Source organism: Triticum aestivum, chromosome 1B (assembly GCF_018294505.1).
Source record: "Triticum aestivum cultivar Chinese Spring chromosome 1B, IWGSC CS RefSeq v2.1, whole genome shotgun sequence".
Lineage (NCBI taxonomy): Eukaryota > Viridiplantae > Streptophyta > Magnoliopsida > Poales > Poaceae > Triticum > Triticum aestivum.
Genome location: NC_057795.1, coordinates 439,482,232 through 439,500,133, shown reverse-complemented (window position 1 = coordinate 439,500,133; position 17,902 = coordinate 439,482,232). Strand labels below are relative to the sequence as shown.

Sequence of the window (17,902 nt, the reverse complement as noted above, 5' to 3'; positions counted from 1 at the left end):
CCTCAAAGCCCTCCGCGTCCGGCCTTCGAAAAAGGCCATCAGACGAGTCCGGCACCACCTGGTGTACGGTCGGAGGAGCTGAAGGATCTGCTCGGGCGAGCGTCTATCTCAGAAGATCATCGTGCGTTAATGTGTATGGTGATTGAAAGGATTTCATCCGCTGAGAGCGGATTGCACGAAGCCGTCAGAAGTTTACTGACAGGTTTTGAGGTACGCAAAATGATGTACCTTCTGATAGTTCCGCATATAAAATGCGCCCTGTGTAGATAGTAGCCCCCGAGGCTCGGTGTGTTGTCAAAAATGACAGCGCGCCGAGGATCATAATCCCAGGTATAATGTGTCACCCTTCCTATGTAGGTGGCGAAGGGTCCGGTGGCTAGCCGTACTGACGAATTTGCTGAACTAAAGCGGCAACTTGACGTGGCGGATGCCGACATCACGCTTGTCAATAAGCGACTTGACGAGTCACAAGGTGTGCAATTTCTCCGCGGACACCTGGTAAGGGAGCTTGATGCACGTGCCTTACAACATGTATGCTTGATGCAGATGGTGCCACTGCCATGGAGAACCTTCGGGCGAAGCTCGCCCGAGCCAAGGAGCAGGCCAGAAAGAGTGATGCGGCTGCCTTAAAGGCGGCCGAAGAGCTAAAAGCCGAATAGGCTGCTCACTGCCGAAGCAAGAAGGAAATGGCCGAGATGGCCATGAAGTTGAAGAATGCTGCCGACCGCTGCAAGCTTCTTGAAAAAGAAGATCGAGCGGTGCAAGAGGACCTGAAGAAGGCCACTACCGAGGCCAAGGATGCTCGCTCTATGATGAGAGCTATGAAGGAGGAGCTGCGTCAGGCCGGAGATATCGCGGCTAGAAATCCCTTTCTGCTGCGGAGGAAATTCGTGGATCCTAAATATGCTCAGTTGGACCGGCTGCGGAGTGCGGAGGATGCTTATCTGGACTTGGCGGCAAGTGCCGCAGACGCGGCCGAACACTTCCAGATCAAAAGGATCACGAAATGGAAAAGGTTTTTTGGTCGCGGTTCCATAATCCAGAGCACCCACTTCCATTAACCGATCGCTTGGCCAAATGGGAGGAGCTGAATAGGTTATCCAGATTTGCCATGAAGGATGTCGTGAGTCTTTTGTGGCCGAAAAGGCCCGAGCCGAAGAGTTATTTTGGCTTGGTGCAGCAGTTCCTTGGTGCGGTGCCGCATATCAATGCAATGAGGAGGTCGGCATGCATAGAGGGTGCGCGGATGGCTCTTGCCCGTGTCAAGACATACTGGGCGGAGATGAAGGCCACCGATGTTGCATCCCAAGATTCGGATGGAAGCCGAGTACCTGCCGAGCACTATTTTCAGGAAGTTCTACAGGGCGCTCATTTAATAGAGACACAGTGCTCGAAGGATATTATGTTCGAATAACATGTATTATTGTGAAACAATGTATCGATGGAATATAAAAGCTTTTTATACTTGTGCCTTTCAAGAATTAAAATACCTCTTGTGCGGCCGCTAATGTATCTGTATATATAACCTGAAAGATGGCAGTCTTCGGCTTCAGCCCCCACGCATATAGTGCGGGGGTGTTTGCAAAAGGCACATTTTCACACTTGATCCAACGTCTTGGTCCTAGAAAGGAGGTGGTAGCACAGCAAACTAGGCAACCGGACTATAATGCTTTATCACTTTCACTTAGCCATAGGAGTTTGACAGTGGGGCTACTATATAGCCCCTAGGGGCACCGCGCTCACCCAAATTCGGGGCGCGTATGTGCCTGACCGGGAAACGGCCCTTCGTCAATGTGGAGGAATCCTATAGATTCCGGCGGGTCATCGAGTGGTTGACCAGTCTCACGCTATATCATGACAGTCAGTTTTCGGCTTTCTCTACTAAGGTGCTCGCCTGGCCGAACCGGAGCACAATCACAGTAGTTCTCCTGGTGCCGCCTTAGCCGATAGAGCGGAACGTAAGGTAGCAAAACACAGGAGCCGGGCAAACCCAACATTTGACCAAAGACATGATTCAGAGCTGATGCATATAAGGCCTAATTCGAGACGCCGAACACTGCCTAAGGTATTCGGTCTTTATGAAAACGGGCCGGACACCGCCCTTGGTAATAAGCCCCTGGTGTCCAGGTACGCGCAAAATTCTGACGTGGCCCATGCCAAAACGCCAGCCTCCTCCTCGGTTATGGCAAGAAACCAGGGGATGTGTATCAACAAGAGATGGTAAAAAAGGTTTACGCAGGGTCTTAATCTAAAAAGTATCCTTTTCACGGGTCCCTACTGCACGTCTGCGCCTGTGTCCCCGTTGTGCCGTATCCTGGACGGGTGTAGCACGGTGTTCATCTGTAAAAGAGGGGAACTTAGTTGAAAAAGATCGTGCGAAAATGTACGTTATACTAAATAAACAAAGTACAATTCAAAAAATGAATAAAATTGAGCTTAATTGTCTCTTGTTGTACATGCGCGGAGCCCCTTGTACATGGGGTATGCGGCTAGTAAGCCCTTGTAAGTTTACGCCGGACTCGTCTAGCCGTGTCCGGGGTCTGAACGACCTGTTTAGGTGCTTTGATTGGTGAAGCCGGCTTAGTGTGTGGCTGTCAAGGCAGTCGCACCATCTTCCACGCTCGAGGAACACTCGGTATTTCCCTTTAAAGAGATGATGCCTCGCGGACCGGGCATTTTAAGTGTAAGGGATGCATAATGCGGTATTGCGTTGAAGCGGGCGAAAGCTTCGCGTCCCAGTAGTGCTTGGTAGCTACTTGTGAACGGGGCGAGGTGGAAGGTTAACTTTTCGCGGCGGAAGTTGTCGGGTGAGCCGAACACAACTTCTAGCAGTAGAGAGCCCGTACAATGGGCATATGGGCCTGGCATTACCCCTTGAAAGGAAGTGTTGCTATGGCGAATTTTGGTTGGGTCTATCCCCATTTTGCGGATTGTGTCCTGGTATAGCAGGTTTAGATCACTGCGCCGTCCATTAGGACTTGTGTAAATTGGAGTCCGTCAATTATCGGATCTAATATCAAGGCAGTCCATCCTGCATTCTGGATACTTCTAGAGTAATCCTGATGGTCAAAGGTGATTGGTTTTAACAACTAGTGGCGGGACTCCTCTGGGATAGGCCGTATGGCGTGTACCTCTATGGGCGCCGCTCTATTTTCCCTTTTGTCACGTGAAGTGAGTTTACTGTTTTGACTTCTTGCGGGAAATTCTTTTGTTTTCCGGTGCTCTGCTTGTGGGGTTCGTCATCGTCCTCGCTTGGTGTGTCGAGCCCCTTGTGTTCGGCGTTGAGTTTGTCGGACTGCTTGAAGACCCAACAATCTCTGTGGGTATGGTTTGCAGGCTTCCCGGGAGTACTGTGGATTTGGCATATCTTGTCCAAGATTTTGTTTAAGTTAGATAGCTCGTCCCTATTATCCTTAAGGGGCAGTTTTTTATGATTCTGTCGAGAGCTTTTGAATCCGGCGTTGACTACCGTGCTCTTCGGGTTGTTTCCCTTGATCCGGCGTTGGTCCTTGCTGCGTCGCGGTTTCTCGCTTCCATCCCTGACTTCGGATGTACTTGGGTCACTGGTACTGCATCTTGCCAGCCAGCTATCCTCTCCCGCGCAAAAGCAGGTCATGAGGCTTGTTAATGCGGCCATTGTTCTTGGCTTTTCTTGGCCGAGGTGTCTGGCGAGCCATTCATCTCGGACGTTGTGTTTGAAAGTTGCTAAGGCTTCGGCGTCCGGACAGTCGACTATTTGGTTCTTTTTAGTAAGGAATCTGTTCCAGAATTTTCGGGCTGACTCTCCGGGTTGTTGAGTTATGTGACTTAAATCGTCTGCATCCGAAGGTCGGACATAGGTCCCTTGAAATTTTGCCCGAAAAGCATCCTCGAGCTCTTCCCAACTTCCAATGGTGTTTTCGGGGAGGCTTTTGAGCCAATGCCGGGCTGGCCCTTTGAGCTTGAGGGGTAAGTATTTTATGGCGTGGAGGTCATCTCCTCTAGCCATGTGTATGTGGAGGATGTAATCCTCAATCCAGACTCCAGGGTCTGTTGTTCCGTCGTATGCCTCTATGTTTACGGGCTTGAATCCCGCTGGAAATTCATAATCCAGAACCTCATCGGTGAAACATGGGGGGTGTGTGGCACCCCTATATTTAGGTGTACCATAATATTCGGATACTTGATGTGTTGCATTGCTTACTAGAGCTTGCTTTCTTGGCCTGTAGATAGATCTAACTGGGCCATCTTTTTTGATGCGAATCCGTGTGTGGGTCGCGTGCCGGCTTGTGTGCGGCGCCGTTTGCCGCTCTATGTTTGCCATGGGGTCGTCTATCCGACCGGGTGGTCTCCTTGTTCTTTGATTGCGGGGGCTCTACGGCCTCCTCATCAAATTCGGGCAGTAGTTTTCACTTCGGGTAGCTCGTTGTTCGGTGACTATCGCCGTATTTGTCTGCGGTGTTGAGTACTTTGCTCCATCTGATTCTGAGCGCATCTTCCGCTGTTTGGAGCTTCCGTTTCTGCTTTTTCAGGCTACGCAGTGGCGACGAGCCTTTTGTGGAGGTTCTTCTGCTCCAGCAACTTGTCCGGCATGAGATCGTCCGGACTGTTATCTTTGCCGGGGACGGATTGTTTATCCAGGTTGTCCTGTTCGGACGGTTGCTCGATGGCATATTCGTCGTCCACCGGTTCGCCCTGCTCTATGGCTGGGTCTGTATGGCTATTGTCTTTGTCGAGGCGGGATTTTGAGCGGCGCTTACGTCGCCGTTTTGACTGCTTTTCGAGGGAATGATCCCTCGTGGCGTCCCGTTGTTCCTCGTCGTCGCTTCCTTTAGGTGTGTCCACCATGTATACATCGTGAGATGAGGTGGCTGTCCAGTGCCTTATAGGTGCTGGTTCATGCTTATCTCCTACATCCTCGTCCATACCGTCGATGTCTTCAGAGTCGAAATCGAGCACGTCGTTTAAACTTTCGACAATGGCTACGAAGTGGGTGGTGGGTGGGCTTTGAATTTCTTCGTCGTCCGCATCCCAACCTTGCTGACCATAATCCGGCCAGGGCTCTCCTGATAAAGATAGAGACTTTAGTGAATTCAGGATGTCGCCAAAGGGCGAGTGCTGAAAGATGTCCGCGGTGGTGAACTCCATGATCGGCGCCCAATCGGATTCGATTGGCAGGGGCGCGGAAGGTTTGGAGTCCGGAGAGGAGTCCGGTACCTTGGAGTCATGAGCTTTGCAAAGGACAGGGTTGGTGTTCGGCTCAATCGCCGTAGAGATAGCAGCCCCCGAGGCGGTGTCCAGCCACCCGTCCTCGATCGGCGCAGTTGGCTCCGAGCTAAGGGTCGGAGCGGACACTTGTGTGGCCTCCAAGGCACTGTCCGGCGGCAGAGCTAGATCATGCCCATCGTGACAGTGCGGCGCGCTTGGCTGTGGCTCAAACCCGTCGAAGATCAAGTCTCCGCGGACGTCAGTCGTATAGTTCAAACTTCCAAATCTGACCTGATGGCCAGGGGCGTAGCTTTCAATCTGATCCAGATGGCCAAGGAAATTGGCCCACAGTGCAAAGCCGCCGAATGCGAAGATCTGTCCGGGGAGAAAAGTCTCACCCTAGATCGCATCGTTGTTTATGATCGGAGGAGCCATCGGGCCTAAAGATGACGACACAGAGGAACTCTTAATGAAAGCACCAATGTCGGTGTCAAAATCGGCGGATCTCGGGTAGGGGGTCCCGAACTGTGCGTCTAGGCGGATGGTAACAGAAGACAAGGGACATGATGTTTTTACCCAGGTTCAGGCCCTCTCGATGGAGGTCAAACCCTACTCCTGCTTGATTAATATTGATGGTATGGGTAGTACAAGAGTAGATCTATCACGAGATCAGAGATGCTAAACCCTAGAAGCTAGCCTATGGTATGATTGTTGTTCGTCCTACGGACTAAAACCCTCAGGTTTATATAGGCACCGAAGAGGGTTAGGGTTACACAGAGTCGGTTGCAATGGTAGGAGATCTACATATCCGTATCTCCAAGCTTGCCTTCCACGCCAAGGAAAGTCCCACCCGGACACGGGACGAAGTCTTCAATCTTGTATCTTCATAGTCCAGGAGTCCGGCCAAAGGTGATAGTTCGGCTATCCGGACACCCCCTAATCCAGGACTCCCTCAGTTTCCATCAAGGATAAAAAGATGGGGTTTACATCATATTGCTTGAGTTTATTCCTCTACATTATGTCATCTTACTTAAACCGTTACTCTGTTCTTCATGAACTTAATACTCTAGATGCAGGCAGGAGCCGGTCGATGTGTGGAGTAATAGTAGTAGATGCAGGCAGGAGTCGGTCGATGTGTGGAGTAATAGTAGTAGATGCAGGCAGGAGTTGGTCTACTTGACACGGACGTGACGCCTATATTTCACATTCATTGCCTTGGATATCGTCATAACTTTGCGCTTTTCTATCAATTGCTCAACAGTAATTCGTTCACCCACCGTATTATTTGCCTTCATGAGAAGTTTCTAGTGAAACCTATGACCCCCGGGTCTATTTTCCATCATATTAGTTTCCAATCTACTATTTTTCATCATATTAGTTTCCGATCTACTATTTTGCAATCTTTTACTTTCAGATCTATAAACCAAAAGACCTAAAAATATTTTATATTTTGTTTATCTATCTCTATCAGATCTCACTTTTGCAAGTGACCGTGAAGGGATTGACTACCCCTTTATCATGTTGGGTGCAAGTTGTTTGATTGTTTGTGCAGGTATTGGTGGCTTGTACGTTGTCTCCTACTGGATAGATACCTTGGTTCTCTAACTGAGAGAAATACTTATCTCTACTTTGTTGCATCACCCTTTCCTCTTCAAGGAAAAAACCAACACAAGCTCAAGAAGTAGCAGAGTGCGAGTTGCTACAGGCCTGCACGCGGGAGAGTACGGCGGCACGGGCATCGTGGATGCCGTGGACGACGTCACGTCGTATCGCTCCTCCCGTGCCAGAGACCACGCCATCCACCGTCGACGTACGCGTAACCGCACCCTACCGCAGAGAAAGAAGCCGGCTTCGCGGAGATGGACGAAACAGTGGCCAGCACGTCCGCGCCACCTCCATCATCGAGGAGAAGTAGAACATGGAGGCCGCCGCTGCTTGGGTCCCATGAAGGCCAGCACCGAGGCAACGTCGGCGTACATAGATGGTGTCTTGCCCGGTCGTAGGCCATCGTCTTCCCCTTCCCTCCGGCTGAAGCACAATGCGGCAGTTCCACTCTGTTGAGGGACACTGCCGAACATTGGGAAGCTAGCCGCCCTTTGCGTTGAAGCATATACCTTTGGGGCTCACAACAGTCCGACGAGTGGGCTGCTGGACATGGGAAGGACAATGGAGATCCACCGCGACCGGCCGTAGACTAGTCAAGGGTATCCGTGTTGTGCGCATGGATATCCGACGGTTCTGGCGGTAGACTAGTTTTATCTTAGTCCAATATAGTATTTAGTTAAAAGAATGTCCAAAATGTAATGAATATCGTCCGGTTTATATGAAATCTGCCGTGTTTCCATTAAATTTATTCGGTTTGTTTAAAAAGTTGTTGAAATGTGTGCGGACAATGTTGGATGACCGCCTCCTGTATCCATGTCCGCAGACAGATGCGGTGTTTCCATGAAATTTATTCAGTTGGTTTAAAAAGTTGTTGAAATGTATGCGGGCATCATTGGATAGCTGCCTTCCGCGTCTGTGTCCGCGGACGGATTCGGGAGCAATGTACAAACCGGCTAAGAGGTAGCAAAACTGAGAAAAATAATAAAATTCATGACGACGTGGCCACTGCGACGCCCAGAACAATACTACAGTATACCTTTTTTTTGTAAACTCATACTGCAGTATAATTTTGTGAACCGGAGGCGGCAGTCTTGCAGTAAGACGTGACCGTGGCATGTCCCTCCTGAGCCCGGTCTTGACGCTATCCGAGATATACTATTGATCAGCATTTATGTACTTCCTCCATCCGGAAATACTCATCCTCGCTGCATTTTTCCTGCATTTCACGATCGACGGGTCTAGTCCGTTGTAAAGCTGGCGTAGAGGTTTCGTCCGATCCCAGCAAGCAAACAAGAGGCGTTTCTTTCTTCCGCCAAAAGAAAGAAAAGGCGACCTCGCCGCCAGGAGTCTTCCCCGCCGCCGCCGTCCGGCGGCTCCCCTCCGTCGGCGGCCTCGGTCGTCGGTGGTGAGGGGGTCGCCGGATCCACGCGCGTGGATCGTTTCTCTTTTGTAGATTAGGAGTTTAGGCCGTTCATCGTCTTGGCTTCGGCGGCGGCTATGGCGGCGCTGAATAAAGTTTCTTCGGACCCTACTCCAACAAGGCGATCGGTCCTATGGTTGGGGATGGATTTGGCAATCAGTTTGTTCAAGCAAGGATTGTGTTGCGGCGACGACATCCTTGTGGTGGACCTGTGTCCTCGGGCTCCGCCGTTGCGACGGCGTTTGCTCCAGCGCCGGCGCGGAGCTTGGGAGGTAGTCCAGGAGCGGATGCAGATTGTGGTCTGCATCGGCGGCATCTGGAAGATGGTGGATCGTGTGCTGGGTTCGCGGTTCGTGGATGGCAGATGTGGTTTTCTCCTCCGGCGTTCTAGTCGTGTGGGGGTGCCAGATCTGGAGTTCGATGGCGTGTCCGGGGTGTTGCCCCGGTCTGATTCGTTCAACGGTAATGGTTTTACCTTTGGTGAACCACCTTGGAGGTCCGCAAAGCTGCATGTCAGCAATGGAGCCGCTACGAGCTCGGGTGCGAAGGTGATCTGTCACTTTTCCGTTTGGTGGCTACTGTCGTGGTTTAAGAGGCAGGTGACGGATGTTGGTGTCAAGTTCAGAGGTTTCTTCAACCTTGATTGTAATTTTACTTCTTGGTTGTTGTTCCTTTGCGCAAAGGCTAACTTTCTGCTGTCTTTTCAGTTTTGTCAGGTCGGTTACGTGACTTATACTATGATACTTATGATATAAATGAGACACGTATTACCATGAAAAAAAAAAAGGTTTCGTCCGATCCTATCGGGTAAATCCCTGTACGTGGGATGCATTTACCTTTACGATTGGCTGGGTTGGGCCTGTAGAAACCGTGTCGCTCGGGCAAGGTTCGATAGCTCCGCATATTAATTGCCGCGCCGTGTGATCGCCGGCAATGACAAGGTGACTGATCGATGCACCTGTGGCACAGGAAGGATGGGGTTCTGCTTCTGCACAAAGCCCATATCCATGTATAAATTCAACACCACTCCCGCTGTAATCTGCACATAGCCAAACAGCCATTTCCTGCCCAGCTCAATGGCCTCGCCGTCCTCCATGCCTGCCCGTATTCCCATCTTCCTCCTAGTACTGCTTTCTGCCATCTCGTTTTCTTCTCCCAGTCCGACCAACGGCAGCGACACCGACCTCGCCGCCCTGCTGGCTTTCAAAGCGCAGCTCGCCGACCGTCTCGGCGTCCTTGCCGCCAACTGGACCACCGGCACGTCTTTCTGCCACTGGGCTGGTGTCTCGTGCAGCCGGCGCAGACAACGTGTCACCGCTTTATCATTGTCTGACATGCCTCTCCTTGTTTTCTTTCCGTCTTTAACCTCAGGAACACCAATCTCACAGGGACTATCCCGTCCGAACTTGGTAGGCTACATCGTCTCAGGTTCCTTGGTCTTCATGAAAATAGCCTGTCAAATGCCATACCTGCTGCCCTAGGCAATCTCATGAGGCTCGAGTTTCTCTATCTTCATTTGAACCAGTTGTCAGGCCAGATCCCTCCTCAGATGATGCTACGCAGGCGTAACCTTACACAGATTAATCTGTACGGGAACGGCTTGAGTGGACAAATACCTCCGTATTTGTTCAACAACACGGCTATGTTGACGTTCATTAATTTTGGAAACAATAGTCTCTCAGGTCCTCCACACGCCGTTACATCACTATCCATGCTTGAATTATTAAGACTGGATTTTAATCAACTCTCTGGCCTAGTGCCACAAGCCATGTTCAACATGTCTAGATTACAGGAAATTCCACTAGTAAATAATCGTAACCTGACTAGAACTTTTCCGAGCAATCAAAGTTTCAGCCTCCCTATGTTACAGTTTATTTCCATATATGGTAACAAATTTGCCGGTCGGTTACCATCAGGGTTTGCATCATGTCAATACCTACAAGTAATTGATTTGCACGAAAATTCTTTTGTGGATGTTCTGCCAACATGGTTGGCCAAATTGACAAACCTCAAAAAACTTAACTTGGGTTTTAATCACCTTATTGGCTCGATCCCGGCGGCCTTTGGTAATCTTACAAAACTCACTCAACTACAACTCGCAAACGGCAGTCTAACAGGTGAGATTCCACCAGAATTAGGTCTTATGCAGGAACTCTCTTATCTAGATCTTCAATACAACCAATTGATTGGTAAATTTCCAGCTTCGCTCGGTAACTTATCCAAATTGTCCTACCTAAATTTCCAAGTGAATCAGTTGTCCGGTCAAGTACCATCAATGCTTGGAACAAATACAGTTTTGAATATTCTTGCTTTGGGAGACAACAATTTAGAGGGGAATCTAGATTTCTTGTCAGCTCTTTCCAAGTGCAGACAACTCCAATTCCTTGATTTTGAAAAAAATCGTTTTACAGGCACCATCCCTGGTTATGTGGGAAAATTCTCAACACGTTTAAACTATTTTGGTGCAGGTGCCAACCAGTTGACAGGTGGACTTCCAGTAGCAATTTCAAATATAAGCAACCTTCTATGGATTGATTTTCGGGATAACCTATTCACCGAGCCAATTCCAGAATCTATCACTATGCTGGAAAATCTTGCATGGCTTGATCTCTCCTGGAATAACATGCCAGGCCCTATCCCTACACAAATGGGTATGCTTCGAAGTCTAGAACGATTGTTTCTCCAAGCCAACAAATTATCAGGCTCCATACCAAGAAACTTTGGTAATCTTAGTTGGTTAGAAAGCATAGACTTGTCATATAACCAGTTAAGCTCAACGATACCAACGAGTTTCTTCCACCTGGATAAACTTATCACACTTGATCTTTCACACAATTCCTTTACCGGTGAAGTACCGGTAGATGTTACTGGCCTAAGACAAACATATCAAATAGACATGTCTTCTAACTTGTTGATAGGAAGCATACCAGAAACATTTGGACAACTTAGTATGCTTACTTACCTAAATCTATCACATAACTCCTTCAAAGGCTCAATTCCAGTTCATCTCGAAAAAGTAAAAAGACTAGCATCATTGGACCTCTCGTTTAACAATCTTTCGGGTACAATTCCAGTGTTCCTTGCTAACTTTACGTACTTGAATACCTTGAACCTATCGTTCAATAGGCTAGAAGGACAAATACCCGAGGGAGGTGTTTTCTCAAACCTCACATTGAAATCTTTGGTTGGGAATCCTGGGCTATGCGGCGCTCCGCGACTAAGATTTCCACCATGCCTTGATAGAAATCATTCAAGTAAAAGACACTTGCTTCAATTTCTACTGCCAACACTCATATTAGCTTTTGGCGCCATTGCCATTTACGTATACCTATGGTTCAGAAAGAAACTTAAGAAGGGAAAGGACAATGCTTCTGTTGATCCAACTGATGCCATAGGCCATCAAATAGTCTCCTATCATGAGCTTGTTCGCGTCACCAATAATTTCAGTGATGAAACACATCTTGGGATGCGGAAGCTTTGGAAAAGTTTTTAAGGACCAACTGAGCAATGGTTTGGTGGTTGCGATAAAAGTTCTTGACATGCAACTAGAGGAGGCCATCCGAAGCTTTGATGCGGAGTGTCGGGTGCTTTGTATGGCGCGACACCGCAACCTGATAAGGATAATTAACACATGTTCCAACCTTGACTTCAGAGCACTAGTGCTTCAATACATGCCAAATGGCAGCTTAGAGTTGCACCTTCATGGATCACAGAGCACAACAACGCGCTTGGGATTCCTTGAGAGACTGGGCATCATGCTTGATATTTCGATGGCAATGGCTTATCGACACCATGAGCACTACGAGCTGATCTTGCATCGTGACTTGAAGCCTAGCAACGTGTTGTTTGACGAGGACATGACGGCGCTGTGGCAGACTTTGGCATTGCAAGGTTGGTTCTAGATGACAACTCCATGATAAGTGCGAGCATGCCTCGAACAGTTGGGTACATGGCATCAGGTATTTAATTAGCTTGTTGTTGTTATTTTGCTCAGCAAACATTTGTTTAAACCAATGATAAATTATGACTCGACTCAAAACAACATGGTTGAGCAACTGCATCTAATTTATATTTTTGTTTTTTCTCAAACAGAGTACATGTCACTTGGAAAAGCATCGCGGAAGAGCAACGTCTTCAGCTATGGGATCATGCTCCTTGAACTCTTCACTGGAAAGCAGCCCACTGCCACTATGTTTGGCGCACAATTAACGCTCAGGCGGTGGGTTCATGAGGCATATCCTGCAGAGCTTGTCAAGGTCGTCGATGGACAGCTACTACATGGCTCCTCTCTTTCTAGCTGCACCTTGGACGATGGGTTTCTTGCTTCAGTATTTGAGTTGGGTTTGATTTGTTCTAGCGACTCTCCTGACCAGCGAATGACGATGCAAGATGTGGTCGTGACACTGAAGAAGGTCAAAGCTGAGTACACTAAACGGACAGCAAAAACATGACGTAGCACAATGGAATTATCGTTCTTCTTTGCCTTGTTTTTAACAAAGTACAGACGCAAGCGCTCATACAATATGTATACAAGATGAATTTTCTACCTGTATAAGTATAGCTAATTCGATGTACATACTTTTTTTTTGCGAAAACGATGTACATACATATACATGATGATTATACCTCTATATGTATACCTAATTTGAATTAGCTAGTACTTAATTTTTCGATAGTGTCCGTTATGTCTGGCTCTCCACCCGCATACTTGTCCATAATAAAGGTCCACTTGAGTGTTGTGATATGGCTCCCGGTGACAGGTAGCCATTTGTTTTGAAAAAACATACTTTCGAGACATTATAACCTACAAAATATGTTACTCATTTAACAAAACGACTTACTAGCACTACCTTCATGGGCCAAACGAGTTTGCAGTATACATGACATTTAGTTCATGGACTTCATATTTGCTTGCCGAATCCTAAGATCTCTGAACACAAAAAACATGGCTTTACATACATTTGCACAACTGGCAATGACGAAACAACTTGTATTATGCCGGACTATACTTTTATCTAATGTTACTTTATACAATGCAGGTTTCACAATAACAATTTGCAGGCAACCCAAAAAATCTCAACTCAGCATTACTGCTGTTACTGTCCCAGGTAAAGGGGAGCTGCCGAAGATATGCCACTTCATATATTCTTCCAAACTATGCCTACTTACAGAAACCAATTAGGTAACACATCTGGTTTTCCATGTGCCAGAAATTTGGGCAGCAAAGACAAAACCGAATCTGGAGACAGGACCGTTCCTGAAACTCAATCGCTTCCGTACTTTTTGGGTTTTCGGACTCGTTGGCTCCTCCGCGTGTCCACAGCTACGAAAACAGGCTTTTCATTCTTCAGATTGTGCAGATCTTTCACAGTTCTCTTCTTTGCAGGTACATCAGGGGACTTCTCGATTTGCTCTTCCAAAGGAGGCAGAGAGCTCCCAGATTTCTTCTTTGGTTTCTTGCTTCGTTTATTTCCAGGACAGACTTGCTTCACACTTGGAGCTATTTCATAAACTGGTTCAAGCTTAACCACCTGACTTGCAACAGTTTCTTCTCCTCTGGAAAGAAGGGTGTTAGCAACCTTATTAGCCAGCTCCACATGATTCTGTGCTTCCTGCTTCACCTTCTCAAACTGCTGGTACCCTTCTACTAGGGCTGCTCGATTGTCTATTAGGACATCATCAGCATTCTGCAAATACAATAAAAAATCATCAGCTAAAAGTGTGTTCGACAAATGTCCATCCAAAAGTTGGTAGTATGTCTCCATTTCACAATAATTCAAGGATAAAACTACAAATCTGATACATGGTTTAATATTAAATTTGACTTGACTAGTTAGCTACAATCATGAATGGATGGTAAACATAGGGGAAACGACACGAATCATATGAGCTTCAGCACTCCTTCCTCATAAAAGTGTAAACAGTGCCCAAAATCATTAGTTTCAGGTTGTTACCCAACAATCTACTTCAAGACGATTACAATTACAAAGACCTGCATTCGTACAACTGAAACTCCTAAGATGGTAACACTGAAAGTATAGATTATTCATTACATTTGGTTCTGAATTGTCAAATTATAATTATTTTTTAAAAACTGTGTGGTTAAAATAGAGAAGAATGATATGGAACATGAGCTTACTTCTTGGTATAATTCTCCTAGATGAGTATGATGAATTAAGGGATTATCTGCACCAAAGAGTGTCTCAAATGTGACTTTTTTTGCATATGGTTGTGTTGCACCTTCTTCTGCGATATTTCTCTTTCCATATTCCATTGCATAGTCAGTGCACCTATCTGATAAAGCAGTTGGAACTCCAACAAGTGGTCTAGGTTTATCCTCCTCCTGAAGCAAACTATTCAGATCCCTCTTTTTCTGAGGACGGTGCCCATCCTTCTTACAAGAGGCTAACTGGGTTTGAGCCTTCTGACTCTTTGGAGGCACCTTAACTTGTGCGTGGCTGCAAACCTTGCTGAGATGACCTTGAAGCCTAAGGACTCGAGACTGGATACTATCAATTGTCCGAAGAATATCTGTTAAAGAATATTGTTCTAAGACCCTGTCTGTTTCCTTAGACTCCGGTAATGTATTGTCAGGACCTCTTCTTTTGGTATCCTCAACAACTGCATTAGAAATTACAAGCAAACCAAGGATTAGACATTGGTAAAATAAAACAACGCCGCACCATATATACAAAACAATGACCAGGATGCACGTGTTCTGGTTTTCCAACTTCAATAATCTAACTATAATAACTACAATGACATTCAATATTGTCGTATCCCAATATATTATCAACAAATAAGTAATAACAAGATACATAAAGGGATGGACAGTCAAAATAAATACGATAGATGCAAAAGCGGCTAACATATGTATATCAAGATCAAAGGCTGTAAAGATAGCAGTGGCCGGAGCTACATCCACATCTTTGGGCGGGCCAAAACAGACCAGCTTAAAAATACTAGTACAGTACATCTGAAGTTTTGCTCTTAGGGCCCAAATTCAGCACCAGTCTTCACTAAATTTTCGTTGAGCTGAGCAGGCCATGGCCTGGTTTTGCCCAGCAGTAGCTCCACCACTGAAAGATAGTAAAGTGAGGCCAAGCAGTAGTTTGCACCCAACAAATTTTTGCAAGTATGTCACATCTCAGAACTTGCCTGCACTGATTAGCAGGGTTGCTAATACCGCTCGAGTCATATTAAGTAGGTAATTAGCGTTTCCCTTTCTTTTCTAAATGAGAGCAATGTGCATTCTTTGAAAGAAATAAATTCTAGAAAAGAGGTAATCTAAAACTAATAATAAAAGTTACTTGCCAAACCCACAGTTGTGTAGCACAAACAATTAATGTTATATGTACATAGGACATAACTATGATAAACATTACACTTTCTACATTCAAACTAATAAAATAGGAGAACTTTGAGTGCAAGGGCAAAGCCATCCACCATACCTGCATCATCGTAAATCAACAGACCATCTGTTTCAGCTCCACTGTTTCTGTTTTTGCTTTCTGCAAAAGAAGGAGACACGTCATCATTACCAAGTATCAGTACAAGCTCCGTGCAAAATACGGATCTACTGCAGGATATAAAATATAAAATTTCTAGCCCTACAGAATAAGGATAGATGTCAAACCATGATAATAGGATAATATTTGATGACTATCCATGTACAATGAGGTGTCCACGATGTCTTCAAGCCTTTGCCGTTGTCTCCTCTTCATAATATTTCTATCATGGCCTTGGGCATCCAGTTTTGCCAGTTCTGGACCAGAAGTATCTGTTGCAATCATCTCAGACTGCAGATCTTTTTCATGACTGATTAAAGCAAGTTCCCTGTCATACTTTGCTACTTGCGACGAAAGCTCCTTCATACGCAATTCTAACCACTGGCATCGCCACATAATTGGGCGAACGGCCTTTCTCCACTCAGCAGTCACTTGTTTATGTCTGAAACATGATTTATGTCATTTACAAACTATTAATAATAAGAAAGGGATACAGAGTACACAAAATAAATTTCATTTACAAATATCACATAGCAGAAGTATTGCGCATTCATGCGCCAATCTTAATCGCCCCTAATCTATTTCAAGGTATAAGGCACCCCAAAATAGGCATGCTTTCACTTGTGCATGTGGGGCCTGTTTCACACTTCGAATTTTGCATTTTTTTTGGAGTCATGAAATTTGGTGACAACAGGGCATGTGTAAAAGGGACACAGTAGCACATGTCAGATTAGTTCTTATTTTATTGTTATGGTAATCAGTAAAAGAAATTATCCATTTTACAGTATCCAGTAATTCTATCAATAGGACATGCCCGACCTTTCTTTTGTGCTGAAACAAAACCATGCAAAGATAGAATGGAAACTTGACAAGGGCTTGCGGAGATATGTGCACCTGGCCGTCTTTGGAAGAGAAGCGGCGCCATCCACATTGAAATTGCCCAGGAAAGGCGATTCCACCTCCATGTCGTGCATGCCTGACTTGGTCTCGTCATCAGATACAGAGCAAGAGGGCCCAAATGAGCTTGAGCACTCCGTGCTGTCCCCATGGCCGTCTTCGGAGAAGCAAAGATTATCAGCAGCCGTATCGCCTGAAGACTCGATCGTCTCCACCGTATGACCACGGACAGGCACCGGCGCGCCGGGGCCGGGGCGAGCAGGGGGGTGGGGGCGAAGAAGGTTACCCCGACAGCTGGCCCTGCCATGGGCGTCATGGCCGTTGCTGCCCACCGCCGGAGCCGCTGCCATGGCCAAAAAGCAAGAAAGATCCCCAACCGCGGAGACCAGAAGAAGAAGAGGAAAATGCGCCTCCTTCGCGCCTCCCCGAAAAATTCCCCAGGATCAAGAAACCCCCTGCGGACCAGGGGCGGATCTAGACGGACGGCGCGCGCCCAGGAATCGCGGGACTGGACTAGTCGCCGGACGAAAACCGCCCCATACCTCACAACCGAACGGCCAGAGACTCCGGACGGAGCGGAGGGGGCAGGAACGCGACGCCCCGACGAGGAAGGACGGGGACGGCGGTGGGCCGCGGGAAGCGATTACTCGGAGCGGGAAGGTGCGGATTTCCGGGTGGAGGGAGGGGAGGGGAGGGGGAAGAAAATCGGAGAAGAAGAGCAGGCGAGAGGGAGGGGGGATTGGGATTTCGGACGGAGGGGAGGAGGGGGGTGCTGTGTTCGGTTCGGTTGAGGGGGTTTGGTTGGGTTTAAGAGGTTGCTCGCCGGGAGAAACAGAAAGAGACGGAAAACGTAAGCAGCAAGATGGGTGGATCGGCCAATCATATCGTCCGAGGGGGAGGGGAGGAAACTAAATTCAAGCGGAAAATGGATTCGGGTGGAGATGCGGTGGGGCGAGAGGCGGCGCCGCGTCGTGGCACTCATCACACTGGATCCGGTTGGTTTGTTTGTTCCTAAAAACTTAAAAGTGCACGCGCACTATTTAGATGGAACGAGCGGCAGGTTCCTGGCTGCAGGATCAGGCCACATCGCCCCGCCGTGCGTCACGTGCCATCTTGTCGGAGCCATCATATCCTCGTTGTCTCGATTTTTTGTCCAAAAAGACCACCTGCCAAGACGAATTGACAAAAAAAACCACCTCTAAATCAAATAGTCAGAAAAGACCCCCTTGACCGTGGCGGCAGGCGCGCCAGCTGACACGTGGCACATGCCGCCACGGTGCAAGGC

General features: G+C 47.4%; 1 protein-coding gene and 1 pseudogene across 1 annotated transcript; one reads left to right on the top strand and one right to left on the bottom strand.

The window, feature by feature from the left end:
- The first annotated feature begins 9,277 nt into the window (after positions 1–9,277).
- Positions 9,278–12,778, top strand: LOC123129705 (probable LRR receptor-like serine/threonine-protein kinase At3g47570; annotated as a pseudogene).
- Positions 12,779–13,188: 410 nt separating this feature from the next.
- Positions 13,189–17,380, bottom strand: LOC123129695 (uncharacterized). The gene is made up of 5 exons (XM_044549759.1): positions 16,615–17,380; positions 15,849–16,162; positions 15,664–15,723; positions 14,352–14,833; positions 13,189–13,899 (listed from the first exon to the last, which is right to left on the bottom strand). Exons 1-5 carry the CDS (start codon positions 16,965–16,967, stop codon positions 13,477–13,479), a joined length of 1,632 nt encoding a protein of 543 aa, XP_044405694.1. The 5' UTR covers positions 16,968–17,380; the 3' UTR covers positions 13,189–13,476.
- Positions 17,381–17,902: the final 522 nt, after the last annotated feature.

What these genes read in the sequence shown, in the direction of transcription:
- LOC123129695 (XM_044549759.1), bottom strand. Translation starts at nt 16,967, where the DNA reads ATGGCAGCGGCTCCGGCGGTGGGCAGCAACGGCCATGACGCCCATGGC. An exon ending in AATATTATCCTATTATCATG is followed by an intron (nt 15,724 to 15,848) that starts GTTTGACATCTA and finishes CTTCTTTTGCAG; the next exon opens with AAAGCAAAAACAGAAACAGT. An exon ending in TAGGAGAATTATACCAAGAA is followed by an intron (nt 13,900 to 14,351) that starts GTAAGCTCATGT and finishes TTGTATTTGCAG; the next exon opens with AATGCTGATGATGTCCTAAT.